The sequence below is a fragment of the Scyliorhinus canicula genome, chromosome 1 (assembly GCF_902713615.1).
Source record: "Scyliorhinus canicula chromosome 1, sScyCan1.1, whole genome shotgun sequence".
NCBI classification, from domain to species: Eukaryota; Metazoa; Chordata; class Chondrichthyes; order Carcharhiniformes; family Scyliorhinidae; genus Scyliorhinus; species Scyliorhinus canicula.
In genome coordinates this window covers 123,268,759-123,287,776 of record NC_052146.1, presented here as the reverse complement: position 1 = coordinate 123,287,776, position 19,018 = coordinate 123,268,759, and the positions used below count along the sequence as shown (strand labels likewise).

General features: G+C 42.7%; 1 protein-coding gene across 1 annotated transcript in view; it reads left to right on the top strand.

The window, feature by feature from the left end:
- The window catches only part of LOC119967081 (serine incorporator 1-like), a 65,527-nt gene that overhangs the window by 38,196 nt on the left and 8,313 nt on the right, over positions 1-19,018 (top strand). Inside the window, exons 4-6 of the mRNA XM_038799136.1 lie at positions 5,527-5,606; positions 7,138-7,275; positions 10,042-10,211. Of these exons, the coding sequence (XP_038655064.1) occupies positions 5,527-5,606; positions 7,138-7,275; positions 10,042-10,211 (388 nt within the window). The remainder of the gene's footprint in view (positions 1-5,526; positions 5,607-7,137; positions 7,276-10,041; positions 10,212-19,018) is intronic.

Sequence of the window (19,018 nt, the reverse complement as noted above, 5' to 3'; positions counted from 1 at the left end):
GGGGTAATTTATTAGCTTGGATAGAAGACTGGCTGATGGATAGATAGGAGACAGAGAGTTGGGATCAATGGGTCTTTTTCTGGATGGCAAGATGTAACTAGTGGGGTGCCACAGGGTTCAGTCCTTGGGCCCCAGCTATTTACAATCTATATTAACAACTTGGATAGAAGGTTCTATTGCCAAATTTTCAGATGACACAAAAATAGGTGGGACAGTAAGTTGCAATGAGGAAATAAGAACGGTACAAATGGATATAGATAATTTCGGAGAGTGGGCCAAAATGGGGCAAATGGAGTTTAACGTGGATAAGCTCCGATGCAGAGGGATCTGGGTGTCCTCGTGCACGAGTCACCAAACATGAGCATGCAGGTGCAGCAGATAATGAGGAAAGTAAATGGAATGTTGGTATTTATAGCAAAAGGAATTGAGTATAAAGGTAAGGAAGTGTTGTTGCAACTATACAAGGCATTGGTAAGCACCTGGAATATAGCACACAGGTTTGGTCCCCTTGTTTGAGGAAAGATGTAATAGCATTGGAAGCAATTCAGAGGAGGTTCACTAGATTGATTCCAAGATATGAGGGGTTTGTCGTATGAGTAGAGATTGAACAGTTTAGGCCTACACTCTCTAGAGTTTAGAAGAATGAGGGGTGATCTAATTGAGGTATCGAAGATGATAAAAGGTATGGATAAAGTAGATGTGGAGCTGATGCTTCCTCTTTTGGGTCATTCTAAATCGAGATGTCATAATCTTAGAATAAAAACGGGGGGAGGCAGAGCTGGAGGGGCTCCCATTTAAAACAGTCCAGAACAGATTCCGTTATCTGGGGATCCAAGTAGCCAAAGACTAGACACAGATCCACAAGTGGAACCCTACCAGCCTGGTGGAGGAAGTTAAAAAGGACCTACAGATGTGGGGCGCACTCCCACTCTCCCTGGCGGGGAGAGTTCAGCCAATAAAGATGAACGCGCTGCCGAGGTTCCTCTTCCTGTTTAGATTCATCCCCAAGGCCTTTGTGTGTGTTTGTGGGGAGGGGTGAGAGTGTAAGAACCCAAGAGTTCCTAAACCGACACTGCAAAGGAGGAAAAGCGAAGGTGCCTTGGCTTTGCCAAACCTGCAGTACAACTCTGGGCAGCAACGGTGGAAAGAGTGAGAGGATGGGTAAACAAATCCAACTCCAGTGGGTGCGGATGCAGGAGGCCTCCTTCAAAGGGACGACCCTCCGGGCCTTGGCTACAGTAGCACTCCCATCCCCCTTGGCAAAATACACATCAAGCCCAGTGGTAGCGGCCACACTGAAAACGTGGGCCCAATTAAGGCAGCACTTTGGGCTGACTAGGATGTCCCCCATGGCTCCCATCTGCGGCAGTCACAAATTCCCTCCAGCCATGCTAGACACCACCTTCAGGATATGGACATGGGGCAGGGGCACACTGACAGTTAGGGACTTTTACGTAGGGCACAGACTAGCGACACTGGACAAGGACTGGGAACTGCCGACAGGATAGGAAATGAGACACCTGAAAATAAAGCACTTCCTCTACAAAGAGACAGTAAGGTACCCCGGGGCCCAGAGACTACACTATTAGAGGACCTGATAAACACAGACAGTAAAGAAGGGGGACTCTGTGGGGGAAAATGTATGGAAAGCTACTGGACAGAGCCCGAACACCACTGGACGAGACCAGACGGAAATGGGAGGACGCACTGGGGACAGAAGTGGTGGGGACTCTGGAATGAAGCACTGAACAGGGCCAACTCCCACATCCTTCTGCGCAAGGCTCAGCCTCATGCAGTTCAAAGTGCTGTACAAAGCACACCTGACCAGAACCCGAATGAGCAGATTCTTCTCGGAGGTGGAGGACAAATGTGAATGGTGCCAGACAGGCCTGGCCAACTATGCCCGCATGTTCTGGGCATGTCCCAAACTTGCTGGGATCAGGACAGCCTTCTGCTGGGATCTGGACAGCCTTCTCCAAGGCAATGTCCAAGGTTGTGGGGTGAGGGTGAAGCCATGCCCGAATGTGGCAATCTTCGGGGTATCAGAGCAGCCAGAGCTACACTGGGGAAGGGGGCCAACGCCCTCGCTTTCGCTTCCCTAATCGCACACCGGAAAATCCTGCTCAGCTGACGATCAGCAACGCCACCCACAGCTGCAGACTGACTTGCTGACATTTCGGAATTTCTCCACCTGGAGAAGATTAAGTATGCCACCCGAGGGTCGGAGGAAGGCTTCCGAAATGCATGGAGCAGTTTGTCGGCCTGTTCCAAACCTATTTGAGGCCAGCAACAACGAATAAGACAGGGAAACGGGAAATTTAGAAAGAAAAGGGAAAGGAAAAATAAAAATAAAGACGGGGGGAGCCACAGTAACACGCAACCTGGAGGGGGGGGGGGGGGAGAGAGGGAGAGGGAGGAAACAGAGAGGAGGGGAGGGGAGAAACTGATCAGGGGGGATACAAGGGCGAGAGGGCAGGGAGGGATGGGCTGGGGGGGGGGGGGGGGAACCACACGCCGAGCCAGAGGGCAGCAGAATGAAAATAGGGGAAATTAAGGGAAGGAAAGACAAACTTTTCTGTATTGTACAGTGAATAAACACAGCCAACAATGTACATAACTGTTTATAAATTTTGAAAATGCCAATAAAAAGATTTTTAAAAAAAATATTGGAATAAGAGAAAGCAAATTTAAATTGATTTGAGGAAAAACTACTTCTCCCAACAAGGTTGTGAATATGTGGAATTCGCTACCCCAGAGTGCGGTCGATGCACGGATAGTGATTAAATTTAAGGAGGAGTTAGACAGATTTTTAATTGGTAATGGGTTGAAGGGTTATGGAGAACGGGCAAGACGGTGGAGTTGAGGCCCGAATGGGATCAGCCATGATCCCATTGAGGGTATTAGGCTCAGGAGGTTAAATTGCCTACTCCCGCTCCTAGGTCATGTGTTCTAGGGAGGAGATGCTCTGGCTGATTTTGCAATCCAGCTCTTGGTCTGTCACGTTGTAGGTAGCATGATAGAATGGTGGAATAGACTCGATTGGCCGAATGGCCTAATTCTGCTCCTATATCTTATGAACTTTTAAGTCTGTCTTTATGTTGGGATAAGGCATCCTCCATGCCTTTCAAATTCTCCGCCTGAGTGCTTACCGCATTAGTTGTCTTGTTCAGTTGCTCCCTGACTGGGCCCAAAGCAGCTTACTCCACCGTAGTCTTACATTAATCCTTCAATTCCTGCCCATGTTTCTGGAAGCGTTCCCCAATCTCTTCACCAAACCTTTAAATTTATCTCGCTACCACACCCATTTTCTTGTCGAGGGTGATGGACATGGGTGCTTCCCCACCATCTATACTACCACCCATTTATCTGTGTTGAACTTAATTTGTCAATTATTTGCTCATTCTGTGAGTTTATGCTCGACTTTTGCAAATTCACCCCTCTACCCCTCTTTGATGTCAATTTCGCCATCGCCTGACTCCCAGCTGATTGCTCTGCCGGGCCGTCAAGTCCAATTATCAAAATTCCACGCAAATCGGGCAGATAAGCCCAAAATGCCAGAGCCTGCGCGGTAGCCACCCGAGATGCAGCCTCTACTTCATGCTGCTGCACCGGAAGTCATTAGTCTGGCACTTAATTTGATTTGTAAAAAAAAAAAATGCAATTTACTACCAACATGTATCAAAAGAGGTTACAACACATAAACACCCCGGGCAACATACTTCCCAGCAATCAACTTTAATTTGCTCTTTTAATGGCCTTGCTATAAACCTGTGGTGCAGCTTTTAATGTTTGGTGCATTTGTACTCAAAGATCTTTTTGTTCTTTTGCCCCACCTTGGTTTGCACATTCAAAGTAATAAGTGACCTCCATATTCTTCTTTACCAAAATATACTACCACCCATTTATCTGTGTTGAACTTCATTTGTCAATTATTTGCTCATTCTGTGAGTTTATTAATGCCCTCCTATAATTTATTGCTGTCTTCTCAGTATGGACTCTCCCACCTTCAGTTTGGTGCTATCCTCTAATTTAGAATTTTTTTTCAATTCAACGGTCCAAATCATTAACACCACTGAGAATAACTACCTGTTGTTCCCATTCTGTCTTGAGGCTAGCTAGCAATTCATTCTGCCATTTGTCCACTGATTTCACATTCTCTAACAGTATCCATTTATCTGTTATAAGGCACCTTATCCAAGGCTTTTCATTTAAAAAAAAGAGCCAGATAAACTGCACCCACTGCATTATCATTGTCTACTCTCTTGATTAGCTATTCAAGAAATTCGGTAAGCTAAGTCTTTGAAATTATGCTGTCTAAGTTCTCCTATTCTCTTCTCCAGTAAGGATTCTAATATTTTTGCTACTGCTGATGTTAAGACTGGTCCTCCTTAAAATAGGAATTACATTAGTAGTGCACTATTTTCTAATGAAAAATTGTGCCAGCATTAATGTCTGCTATCTCTTCCCTAGATTCAACAACAGAAATAACATGCTAATAAGTTGGTAAATGCCGAAAAATTCTGCAATCGAATGCTATGCCACTCCCCTCACTGTCAGTCCACATGCTCTGGTCCCACCTCAAGTAAATGGATCCCTATTAGAATGTACAGATTTAGAACTAAATTATAATAAGGATCAGAGAGACTTTATAGCTGAAGTGTTATTAGTGTTGTAACATACAAAGCACAGGAGCCAATTTGCACACCAGATCCTGCAAACTGTGATGTGATAATGACCAGGTAATCTGTTTAGGATTTGTAGACTTTGTTTGAGGGGTAAATGTTCATCAGGATACTGGGAAGAACTAGCCAAAGAGCTGACAGTAGTGAACTAATAGAAATGAAATTAAAATCGCTTCTTGTCTGTCACAAGTAGGCTTCAAATGAATTACTGTGAAAAGCCCCTAGTCGCCATATTCCGGCGCCTATTCAGGGAGTCTGGTACGGGAATTGAACCGTGTTGCTGGCCTGCATTGGTCTCCTTTAAAAGCAGCTATTTAGCCCTGTGCTAAACCAGCCCCTAGATGACAGGGTCTAAAATCCTTGGTGAATCACTGAGCTCTCATGATGTCACTAAGTATTGCTGAACTACCATCCGTAGGCACCAACAATCCTCTGATATCTGCTCAGCTGATGGCCCAGCCCAGACATGAGTGTTGGCAATCTACGTGGACATTGCAGTCGAGGCTAATTCTGTCCTGGCTTAGTAGCAACACACTTCGAACAGGCTTTGCTTGATGGCAATTTGAGAATTTTGAATCAATATTATTGTTTTTCTCCTTGACCCTTATTTTTGGGCGGCTGCTGAAGTGGTGGACATAAACCAAATCTCCAAACTGGTAATTGATCATGTTGGGCAAGTGATATCTTGAAGTAAATGAACACTTTTTGAACAACCTAGTCTGGCACATTACCTAGTTGAAGCAGGAAACTGCTGCCCACATATTTCCCATTGAGTGCATAATGCATTGCTAACTCCTGTGGTTAAGCATTCATGGTAATGGTATCTGTTTGTGTTTTTGTTTAGGTTCTGGTTTTTCAAATTTCTGGCCTTAGTGGGAATCACTGTTGGCGCTTTCTTCATTCCTGATGGCACCTTTACAACAGGTAATTCTGAATAATCAACTCCCTATGAAGAACCATTTTTTAAAATAAAGAGTGTCATAAAATCTGTTAATCAGCCTTGCCCCTTTACTAAAAATGCAATGAAAGTTATCCAAATTTCCATGTGTGACTCTGAATATGTATGTGGGCTGGTACACTTTTGATACGAATAGGTCAAGGTTACAGATTTGATCTTCAATGTGGTTAAAACACGAAAAGCGAACAGTGTTTCAAACTGACCAGAATGACTCTTTGCATTTGCTGTCAGTAACATCGAGAGGGTGAAAACATTCCTATTCGAGTAGAGGCTGCCATCAATGATAATGTCTTAATCAAGAGGAAGAATGTATCATTGATTTGGGTTGGGGTGGAGTGGGAGGAGCTGGTGATGGGAGCATTTATTTTACATTGAAACAACCTCTTCCCAAACACACACCTTGCATTTTGTCATCTTTTCTCCCCCTTTTCACCTGAAAAAATGGACTTATGTTGAAGTATGGTTATGAGGTACCAGAAGTCTTCTGGCACCTTTATCTAAATGTCCATACTTCAAGCAAGGACTTAAACGACAGATATTAGTGGGTTATCTATTGTGAATGATGTTGGAAGTGAGATGATCTGGCCTTGACCGACATCCAAATGAGCAGTTTTACCAGGTATCCGCCGTAGGAATGCTAGCAGATAATATTTCCTGCCTCAGACCCATGCAAGTAAGGTGAATTGTTGCAACTTGACCAGCGTTTTGGCTGAGATCCGTTATAATGAATGGAGGTCAAACAAGCTTGATTTGAATAATGCAATTGATGTCATGCGATGAAGAATGGAAGAAAACTACCGCTTGGATCAACTGTTCAAAAGCCAGACCATCGCAGCCAATCTATTTCCCCCCCCCCCCCCCCCCCCCGGCCAAACAATGTGATTTCATGGCAGTAAAGCTTGAGGGGCTGAATGACCTGCCCCTGTTCCTGTCATGTCCTCCCCCTATAAGACATAGGAGCAGAATTAGGCCACTCGGTCCATCGCGTCTGCTCCGCCATTCAATCATGGCTGATATTTTTCTCATCTCCATTCTCCTGCCTTCTCCCCTAATCCCTGATTCCCTTATTAATCAAGAACCTATCTATCTCTGTCTTAAAGACACTCGGTGATTTGGCCTCCACAGCCTTCTGCAGCAAAGAGTTCCACAGATTCAGCACCCTCTGGCTGAAGAAATTCCTCCTCATCTCTGTTTTGAAGGATCGTCCCTTTAGTCTGAGATGGTGTCCTCTGGTTCTATATCCACACGCGCCTTCCAAAAGCAGTCACCGGTCATTATCAGGAGTGGATTGTTGCTGACTGACAAATTGACTGCTGCTAACTGCAGCAGGCCAGTTGATGTTGGTGAGAACAACTAACTTATTACTGAATGAGATTTGAATCTATACTTTTTAATTGTATACCTCAGTGCAGCATCGTGTGATACTTTTACCCAGTCGGTCATCGTTTTTTAAAAATTGTCTGTTAGCTAGCTAATTTATATTTAATATTTTCTCAGTATGGTTCTACTTTGGTGTGGTTGGGGCTTTCTGCTTCATTCTCATCCAACTATTACTTCTCATCGATTTCGCTCATTCTTGGAATCAGGCCTGGGTTCAGAACATGGAAGATGGAAATTCCAAATGCTGGTTCATTGGTATGTAAAAATATGTCTACAATCTTATCCTTGCTGTTTCAATGAATAAAATGTTTTTGAAAGAGACCTGTGTCACATGCCATTTGCATGCTGATGAGAGGTTCAGGAGGAGATCTGCTCAAAAACCATTTCCAGTCACCTCATGTAGGGGCTGGTTTAGCTCACTGGGCTAAATTGCTGGCTTTTAAAGCAGACCAAGCAGCACGGTTCGATTCCTGTACCAGCCTACCCAGACAGGTGCTGGAATGTGGTGACTAGGGGCTTTTCACAGTAACTTCATTGAAGCCTACTCGTGACAATAAGCGATTTTCATTTTTTTCATTTTCCCATTTAATGCATGGTGGGCTATATGGGCACAGGTGACTACCTCAGTTTTTAATTTCTTCTATTCCTGGAGCTATGTGCCTTTGCTTGATCCAACAGTTGAGATCTGGAACTCGGTGCTGGCAGTCATAATATGAAACTTGCTCCTGTTGGTGACCTTTATTGACCAGAGAACCAATTTATTATGCTGTCTTGACTCTTCAGGTGCACCACCGAAAGTTCAGTAAGGCATAACGACTGGCATATAAAGTTTGAACTTTGTCCACTTGAACTGTAGCAAACATTAAATAATACAACTGCAACCTTTCCTTTTTGCCTCTCTTGCGGAGAGCAGGGAGCATATGGAGTTGTTTAAACACTTGAGATAGTGGCAGGAGTAATTTGATTTGATGAATTCAGAGCATTATTCAATACCCATACAGTACAATGTTAAAGATTGACTTCCCTCTTGAGCATTCATGCCAGTATTCTAAATAAACTCCACAGTGATGTACTTTGTATTTTGTAACAGTATAAAGCAAACTAGCCTTTTTCATACACAGTCGCTTGACTGTATGTCAAGGTATGTAATGGATCCCGAAAGACATGCTATTAGGTGAATTGGACATTCTAAATTCTCCCTCTGTGTACCCGAACAGGCGCCGGCGTGTGGTGACTAGGGGATTTTCACAGTAACTTTGTTGCAGTATTAATGTAAGCCCACTTGTGACGATAATAAAAAGTTAAGGTTAAAGATGTAATTGTGTGTCAAATTCGCAAAACATGGACATTTGTTTTACATGTTCTACTGTGGGAGGAAGCAATGGCTGCTTTCTAGGAAAGGCACTGTGCTGTTTCTGTTTTATCAATTCAATTATGTTTGATTTTTGAGATTATTGTTGGGTTCTAAACTCGCTGTTGCCTATTTTTACAGTTGTGTTGACTTATAATTTTAACGTGCAGAATATGGACATTTTGCTGTTCTTGTTAATCCATGTGGCCCAAATTTCTTGTAATCCTAGCAGCAGTGATAGGCCTGTAACTATCAGTAGTTTGCCCTGGATTTATGTTGCCCAAAATACCTTCCAAACCCAACCCAGTTTGAATAGGCAAAATCTGTTTTCATTTTCCTCTGTGTTTTTCACAACTTGGGTGTTTAAGTATGTTAAGTATTCATGTCTAGTGTCACCTTACTGAAAATATTGAAGGATAATGATGGAATATTGCATACATTTTCCACTTTCATCAGGACCAGTTGGTTTATTACTTCAAATACTATTGTTGACGTAAATATATACCTTACTCCCATGATTGTATGCACTTTTATTGATGTAAATTTCATCTATGGCTTCATTTAAGGGTGGTATGCTGCATTGTGGTTAGCACTGGGACTGCGGCGCTGAGGACCCATGTTCGATTCCTGGCCCTGGGTCACTGTCCATGTGGAGTTTGCACATTCTCCCCATGTCTGCATGGGTTTCATCCCCACAACCCAAAGATGTGCAGGTTAAGTGGATTGGCCACGCTAAATTGCCCCTTAATTGGGAAAAACAAATAATTGAGTACTCTAAATTTAAAAACAAAATCTATGGCTTCATTTTCTCTAATCTTAACTATTCCAACTTAACCTTGGCTACCTCCTGCATTCTGCCCTCCATAAACTTGAGGTCATCCAAAACCTTGCTGCCTGTGTCTTAACTCGCACCAAGTCCTATTCCCCTATTACTCCGGTTATCGTTAACCTACATTTGGCTCCCGGACAAACAATTTCTTGCTCTTAAAATTCTCATCTTTGTTTTCAACTTCCTCCACGGCCTTGTCCCTCACTATCTCTATAATACCATCCAACCCAACAACCCGTGGCTTTCCTCCGGGTGCTCCGGTTTTCTCCCACTGTCCAAAGATGTGCAGGTTAGGTGGATTGGCCATGATAAATTTCTCTTAGTGTACTGAAAGGTTAGGTGGAGTTAACTGGATTACAGGGATAGGGTGGAGGCATGGGCTTAAGTGGGGCGCTCTTTCCAAGGGGCGGTGCAGACTCGATAGGCCGAAAGCCCTCCTTCTGCACTGTAAATTTTATGATCCTATGAACCCTCTTGAGGTATCTGCACTCCTCCAATTCTGGATTCTTGTGTATTCTCATTTATAATTGATCCAACATTGGCGATTGTGCCTTCAGTTGCCTGAGCCCCAAGCTCTGGAATTTCTTCCCTCAATACCTCCACTTCTTTATCTTACTTTCCTCCTTTTAGACATTTCTTAACACCTACCTCTTTGACAAAGCTTTTGGTCATCTGACCATTTTGTTGCAGCTTGGTATCATCCTAATGAATGCTCCTGTGAAACATCTTGGGACCTTTCATTATATTAAGGGCACTATATAAATATTTAAGTTGTTGTTGACTAACATAATTCTGAAATCAGTTTAATCATTTTTACATTGTCTTCCCTTCTTCTTTACAGCCTTATTAGCCTGTACAGTCTTAAACTACCTCTTCTCAATTGCTGCAGTTACAGTGCTTTACATTTTCTACACAAAACCTGATGACTGTACAGCAAATAAGGTCTTCATCAGTCTGAACCTCATCTTTTGCATCATTGTCTCTGTTGTGTCCATCCTGCCAAAGATTCAGGTAAGAACATGATTGATGAGTTTGTGAGCGTGATCTGCGTTACTGGTACAGAAATAAATCTCCACATAAGTTGTCAAAAATGCACCAGCTGTTTGACAGTACTGTTTTCTGCCCTCACTGTGGAAAATTAAAGGCTCTGTTTAAATATAAGTTGGATTCCTTGTTACAGAAGCAAAACCATGTAGTTGATGCCCTTGTGGGTGAATGCATTGTTCGATATGCCACAAATCATCTAGTCCAGGAAGGTATTAAAAACAAAGACTGTGGTTGTTTGAAATCTGAAATAACAAAAAGAAACCTGGAAAAACTAAGCAGGCCAGGCAGCATCTGTAGAGAGGAACAGAGTTAATGTTTCATTTAAAAAAAAAAAAATCTGAATGCCACATGAAGGGATAAAAGTAAGAGTAGAGCAATTAATGCTTCATTTGGATACAACCTTTGTTTCTTTACTATATCCATTACTACCACCTTTGGTTGTTGTATCATAAAATCTTTTATTATTTAATATCCCCTTACTTCCATCCGCGGACCTTCTCCTTTGTTCTACCTGCCCCTTTCTTGTTTCCATTACCGTAACTCATGAATTTCCAACTTACTTCAGTTCTGATGAAAGGTCATTGCCCAGAATTGTTATTTCCCTTTTTCTGCACAGATGCTGCCTGACTTGCTGAGTTCTTCCAGTTTTGTTCTCAGACCAGCAAGGTTCCTGATTTGAGTCTGACCTATGTTAACTGCTATCAACACGGTAGTATAGTGGTCAGCACAGTTACTTCACAGTGCCAGAGACCCAGGTTTGATTCCCGGCTTGGGTCACTGTATGTGCAAAGTCTGCACCTTCTCCCCATCTCCTTGGGTTTCCTCCAGGTACTCTGGTTTCATTCCACAAAGGCATGCTGTTAGGTGAATTGGATAGTCTGAATTCTTCCTCTGTGTACCTGAACAGGTGCCAGAATGTGGCGACTAGGGGCTTTTCACAATACCTTCATTGCAGTGTTAATGTAAGCCTACTTGTGACAATAAAAATTATTATTCTAACTGGCTCGACAGCTAGCCTCTGCCTCTCTGAGATAGTCGGTCACATTTTCCCCTCTTAATCACTGTCCAGAGGTCCATATTGGAAAGTGCCTGAGTGTTTACAGGCGGCAGATTTGGGTTTGGCTGTGACTCATCAATGGTTTCATATCAATAGTTAGATCTTGGCACATAAGAGTAGCCAATTCAGCCAAATTACAGAGGACAGCTGGGACCCTTGGCGCCACACCCAAGTTCAGGAGGGCGGACCTACATTTCAGGCAGCTGAATTTGAGGACTGAAGGAATTTTATTTGGTATCTTGTTCATTCAACTACAAGTTTGAGTTGCATACGAGTATTTTTTTGTGCAGGATACAGATGAAAGTTTAAAAAAAAAATAAAGCCTATCTTTTCATATGAGATTTTTTTTAAGTATTAATAAATATACAAATCTTAATACTTCCTTGCAGGATTTCATTAATTAGCGCCATTGACAGATATTTAAGGTGGTTAAAAGGCATAAATATCATTTAAAAAACAGATCTAGTAAGTGTGCATCAGAAAAGGGATGGTAAAACGCCATGTGGCACAAAGCTCATGATTGTGATTCTTATTGGAACCATCAGATTGCAATCTCTGGAACCAACAGGCTAGAGTTGAATTAGATAGGTTGTAATGATAGTATAATCACTCTTTACATGTAGGCCAGAGCTTTTGTTCCAGTTTGAAAATCACATACAGGCTTTTGAGTCAAAAGCAATTAGAGCAAACTAGTATGATTGGAACTGAACTCCGTGATCATGTAGCTGAAGTCTAAAACAGTTTTGATTTGACGCAATCTGGCATGAATCTGTCAGTCATTTGTGCTCTTCTTGGAGACTGTCGGGGAGTGGGAAGTGCAAAGTTATCATGCAGAGAATGTGCTGGGGCATATTGTTGAGGTGGACTGGATGGAACTTTGTTATTCTTGTGCTACATCAGACTTTGACGTGAATTACATTGACACCAGATCCATAAAATGGAAAATTGCAACATTCCTCGCTTTGAGAATAATGCTGTTTTTTCCCAGTTCAAATCCAATTTCAAACCCTTCTGTAATAGTATTAAAAAGTATACTCACCCTTGCCCATAATGTTGAAAATCGGTTGTCTGTTTTCTCTTGCATTCTAACCATGTAACTATGTAAACATGTACACTGCATCCTATCTCTGGATTTGGATGAAAAGTAAACCTGAAAGTTGAAAACCAGACCCCTCTATGCATCTGCTGTGTGATCTGTAATGTGCATCACTCAACCAACTGAGTAAATTCTACAAACTTGCATAAAACACTGTCTTAAAGATGAGTAGTTATCTGGTCTGTGCTTTGTGTATAAGCATTTAACGGAGCACAAGATTGAGCATAGCACGTGGTTTAACATAGTAATGGCATAGAAGGAACATGGGCACATAGGAAATAAGAGAAGGCAATTTGGCCCCTCGAGTCTGTTCTGCTATTCAGCTAGGTCACGGCTGATCTTCTACCCCCATGCCATTTTTCCGCATTATCCCCATTTCTCTTGATATCTTTTAATATCCATAAATCTATTGATTTCTGTCTTGAACATTTTCAGTGACTGAGCCGCCAAACCGTCTGAGCAGAGAATTCCAAAGATTCACCACCCTTTGAGTGAAGCAATTCCTCCTCCTATCAGTCTTAAATGGCCCGCTTCTTGTTCTGAGACTGTGTTCCCTGGTTCCAGAGACCTCAGCCAGAGGAAACGTCTGCATCTACTGTCGAGCCCTGGGAGAATTTTTTATGCTTCGTTAAGATCACCTCTCATTCTTCTAAACTCTAGAGAATACAAGTCCAGTCTCCTCAATCATTCCTCATAGAACAATCCCACTTTCCCAAGATTAGCCTGGTGAACTTCCATTTCACTCCCTCTATGACAAGTATATCCTTCTCGAGGTAAGGGGAGCAAAACTATGCAATGCTTCAGGTGCGGTCTTACCAAGGCTCTGTACAATTGAACCAAGACTTCTTTACTCCTGTACTCAAATCCTCTTGCAATAAAGACCAACATACCATTTGCCTTACTAATTGCGGGGTTAGCTTTCAGTGATTTATGAACAGGTCCTTTCGGACATCAACACTTACTCGATCTCTCACCGTTTCAGAAATACTCTGCAGTTCTATTTTACCTACCAAAGTTGACAACTTACAATTTCCACATTATATTCCATCTGCCATGTTCTTCCCCACTCACTTAAGTCTCTTTACATCTTCATCGCAACTTGTATTCCTAGTTTCGTCATCAGCAAACTTGGAAATATTACCAACTTTCACGACATCCGAATCATTGATCTAGATTATGAATATTTGGGACCCAAGCACTTGTGATGCCCCAATAGTTACACCTTTCCAATCTGAGAATGACCTGTTTATTTCTACTTTGTTTTCTGTCCGTTAACCAGTTCTTAATCCATACCAGTCTATTACCCCCAATCCTTTGTGCCCTAATTTTGCTCACTAACCTCTTGTATTGGACCTTTATTGAAAGCCTTCTAAAAATCTAGAAACACTACGTAACCCCTCTTGTACATATGTACAGATGAATTAAGAGCAGGACTAGGCCACTCCACGTCTCAAGCCTGCTCCGCCATTCAATTACATTATCGCTGATCTGCTTGTATCTTCAAACCCACATTCAGTCTAACCCCTGATAACCTTTCTCGTTCCCCCACCCCCAAAATCAAGAATCTATTCCACTCTGTCTTAAAAAACGCTGCCTTTTAAGGAAGTGTACCAGAGACCCTCAATCCTCCAAGAGAAAATCATTCTCCTCATCTCAGTCTTTAAATGAGCAACCCCAGGGCAGCACGGTGGTGCAGTGGTTAGCCCTGCTGCCTCACGGCGCTGAGGTCCCAGGTTCGATCCCGGCTCTGGGTCACTGTCCATGTGGAGTTTGCACATTCTCCCTGTGTTTGCCTGGGTTTTGCCTCCACAATCCAAAGATGTGCAGGGTAGGTGGATTGGCCACACTAAATTGCACCTTAATTGGAAAAATGAATTGGGTACTCGAATTTTATTTAAAAATGAGCAACCCCTTATTTTTAACAAAGTGACTTAGTTTTAGATTCTCCGACAAGAGGAAACATCCTCTCCACATCCACCCTGTCAATACCCTTCAGGATTTTTAAGGTTTTGACCAAGTTGCCTCTTATTTATCCTTCATGATAAATTCTGGCATTTTCTCTATATATTTTAGGTTACCAGGTCTATTGTTCCACATTTTCTCCTTCCCTTCCTCCTTTAATAATAGGGTTGCATTTGCTACTTTACAATCTGAAGGAACCGTTCCAGATTCTATAACTTTGGAAGATGACCACCGATGCATCAACGATGTCTGCAGGCACCTTTTTTTAGCATCCTGGGATATAGAACATTAGGTTCAAAGGACTTATCAACTTTCAGTCCTATTAATTTTCTTTACCTGATAGTAATTTTTTCATTCTCGCTATTCCGTTGGTTCTCTAGTATTTCTTTTAAAAAAAAAAAAAAAAAATCCAATTAAGGGGCATTTTAGTGTGGCCAATCCACCTACTCTGCACAACTTTGGGTTGTGGAGGTGAGACCCATGCAGACACTGGGAGAATGTGCAAACTCCACACGGATAGTGACCGAGGGCTGGGATCGAATCCAGGTCCTCGGCACTGAGGCAACAATGCAAAACACTGCGCCACTGTTCTCTGGTATTTCTGCAGGCTTTTTTTTGTAACTTCCTCCACGAAGACAGACGCACTGTTTAGTTTCTCTGCCGTTTCCTTCCTCATTATAAATTCTTTGTCTTTGCCTGTAAAGGACCCAAGTTTATTTTTACTAACCTTTTTCCTTATAACATACCTAGTGAAGCTTTTACAGTATGTTTTTTGCGTTTCTTATTTTTAAATTTCAGCTTCTTGTCCTCTTTTGCTGAATTCTAAAATGCTCCCAACCCTTGGGCTTAATATGTTTTGGCAATTTAAGTCACTTGTGCATCATGTTTTGGCAATTTAAGTCACTTGTGCGTCATGTTTTGATCACCTTTCCTGCTGGGCTTTTGTGCCTTAAAGCAATTTAAATTTGTTTTAAACCATGTGTTAATTCTTTGCATGCTAGCCATTGCTGATCTGCCATCATACCTTTCAATGTAGGTTCTAAATCTACCTCAGCCAATTTGCCCCTCATTTCCCCGTAGATTTAAGACCCTAATTTTGGTTTGAACTACATCACTTCGAAATTTGATGTCAAATCATATTATGGTCCTTTTTCCCTAAAGGCTCCTTTTTCAACAGATTATTAATGAGCTCTTTCGCATTGCACAATACCAGATCTAAAATCCCCTGTTCTTTAGCTGGTTCCTCAGCATACTGTTCTAGGAAGCTAAGTTGTATACATTACACAGCATTAGTGCAAATTATGTTTACCCTGTTGATCTGTGGAAGGCCCCCATGATTATGGTGTGGCCAATCCACCTACTCTGCACAACTTTGGGTTGTTACATCTTGAATTTCTTGATCTACATTGTGCCTTACTTTCGGCCCATTTGGTCCATGCCAGCTCTCCATGGAGCAATCCATCAGTCTCATTCACTTGCTCTATTCCCCCACAAGTTGTATTTCTTCAAGTGTCCATCCAATCCCCCGCCTATCATTCTCTTGCACAAAACCGTAAATCTGTGGTCCCCTCGTCCTTGTACCAACTAGTAGGAACTTTGTGGCTTTCCATACATGCATTGTAAACCTTTGTAATTCCTCATTGTCCTTCATAGTCTAACTAATGTGAAACTACAACCTTCTCTATTACTGTATCATTTAAGCACCGTATCCCCCTTCTACTTCTAAATACTAGAACCTATCCCCTGCCAATTTAATCCTCCCCCACTGTACTGCAACCTCTTGTAAAGAAATTGGTCCTAATCCTGTTGAGGTTGCAACCCACCCCTGTGCAATGGATGGCTCCTGCCCCAGAACTGGTCCCAATGCCCCAAGAATCTGAAACCGTCCTTCCTGGGTGCTTCAAGCTGCACATTGATGCTCCCTCTCTTCCCATTTCTTTTTTAATTTTTAAATTGAGGGACAATTGAGCATGGCCAATCCACCTACTCAACATCTTGGGTTGTGGGGTAAAACCTCCGCAGACACGTGGAGAATGTGCAAACTCCACACGAACAATGACCCAGGGCCACTCTTTTCCTATTTCTACTCTCTCTAATGTGTGGCACTAGGAGTTATCCTTTGAGACAGTACTTTTTAGCTACTTCCCAAGCTCCTGAATATCTGACCATGAGACCTCAATAAATGCTGATGAATACCACAACATCCAGATCACACCATCTCTATGATGTCCTTTACCCTGGCACCAAGAGCATGAGAAGTTATTAGGCTTCAAATTAAGTCACTGTGAACAGCCCCTAGTCGCCACATTCCGGCACCTGTTCGGGGAGGCTGGTACGGGAATTGAGCCATGCTGCTGGCCTGTCTTGGTCTGCTTTCAAAGCCAGTGATTTAGCCCTGTGCTAAACCAGCCCATTCTTTGTGGTCAGAACATTGTGTTCAGGTTCACTCCAAGACTTCAGCATAAAAATCTAGGCTCACATTCTAGTGTAGTACTCAGAGTGTTGTACTGCTGGAGATTTAGTCTTTCGGATGTGACATTAAACCAGACCCCCTCCCCACCTCCCAATTCCTCAGTCGATCGCATGGCACTATTTGAGGAAGAGCAGGGGAGTTATCCCTCATGTCCAAGTCACTATTTGCCCCTCAGTCAACATCACAAAAACAGTATCTGGTCTTTATTGCTTGCTTTCTGTGGAAACTTGCTGTGAACAGATTTGCTGTGTTTCCTACCTCATAAAAGTAGCTACCATTCTAAAGCACTTTATTGGTTACAAGGACTTTGGGATATCAGTGTTTGTGAAAAGCACTATATGCATAGCACAGTGATTAGCACCATGGCTTCACAGTGCCAGTCCTAGGTTCGATTTGCGGCTTGGGTCACTTTCGGTGCGGAGTCTGCACGTTCTCCCCGTGTCTGCGTGGGTTTCCTCCAGGTGCTCCGCTTTTCTCCCACAAATCCCGAAAGACGTGCTATTAGGTAATTTTGACATTCTGAATTCTCCCTCTGTGTACCCGAACAGGCGCTGGAATATGGTGACTGGGGACTTTTCACAGTAACTTCATTGCAGTGTTAATGTAAGCCTACATATGACACTAATAAAGATTATTGTTATTAAATGCAAACTTTTCTTTATCGCACCCACAACCCAAAGATGTTGAGAGTAGGTGGATTGGCCATGCTCAATTGTCCCTCAATTTAAAAATTAAAAAAGAAATGGGAAGAGAAGGCTGTTCCAAAGGCTTTACAACTCGCTAAGTACTTGTAAACAAAAAAATGTTCACTGTTCTAATGCCTAAGGGTTCATAGCCTCAGCACTGACTGTCCAGCTAAGCCACGGGTTGGGGTACAGTAGGTGAAAATCATTCTTCAATTGCTGGATAAACTGCTAAGATGCTCGTTGACTTTCCAATGATGTTTCAAATGTCGTTGCAAAATGTGAAAGTAAACAGGTTGTCACTTCCCTTCACAATTGTTCATTTAATTTCCCAGATAATCTGAAAAAGCTGCAACACTGAAAATTAATTGTTTGTAAGCTAAATCTGACTTCATATTGACAAACAGGTCAAATAGATGGAACTCTTAGTATCTATGGTAAATACAGACTTGCTTTCATTGTGGATAAAATGAGTTGATGGATTGTTAGTTTACAATTCTCTGAGCACAACAAAAGATGTAGGTTTCTACAGTATTGCCTGAAATGTTGCAGATCAATGTTATTTTTGGAAGATGGAGTTTTAGTGACCGGTGAATACCTCCCTTCTCTGTATTACTTGAAGCATGGTGTTATTAGGATTCAATTTCAGTTGTTGAACTAGCAAAGTCAAACAGTATAGAAAGAAGACATTAGTTCTATTGCAGTGTTTTTCAAACTATTTTTCCGGAGACCCATTTTTACCAATCTTCGGGACCCACGTCAGCCAACCTTTGTGACCCACGGCGACCGACCTTTGCGGCCCACGCCAGCCGACCTGCACGGCTCACCATTTTCTCTTGCCTTGTTTGTTGCTGACAAAAATGGAGGAAATGGTTTTGGGTCCCTTTGGCCCTCCCGAACTTGGAAACAAACAAGGCTGCGACCATATAGAAAAAATGCGGCCGCACTGCATATGTGTGCCCGATCATGGGTGCGCATGCGCATAGTTTTGCGCATGCGCACGATGATTAGGCATACATGCGCAGTGCGACCAAATTTTTAAAAAATCTCTTCCTGGCTATTTTGAAGGCCGCTCGCATCCGTCGTTATTAAAAGCCGGCTGCTGCAGCTGTTGCGGTGGATTTGGGCGATCAGGAGCGCGGCGACGGACTGCTCCGTGACCCTCCCGAAACCAGCCTGCAACCCACCACGGGTCGCGCCCCTGAGTTTGACAATGCCTGTTCTGTTGTGTCTGTGTCTGCTTTTGTTAGAGCTATCCTCCGGGTACTCCAGTTTCCACCCACAGTCCGAAGATGTGCAGGTTGGGTGGATTGGCCATGAAAAATTGTCCAAAATTCTATGATTAACCTAGGACAAAAGTTCGGCGCAACATCGTGGGCCGAAGGCCTGTTCTGTGCTGTATTTCTCTATATCTCTATATCTATATCTATCCAATTTGTTCATTATTATGATAAACCCTGCTTCCAACACCCTTTCAGGCTGCGAATTCCAGATCACAAC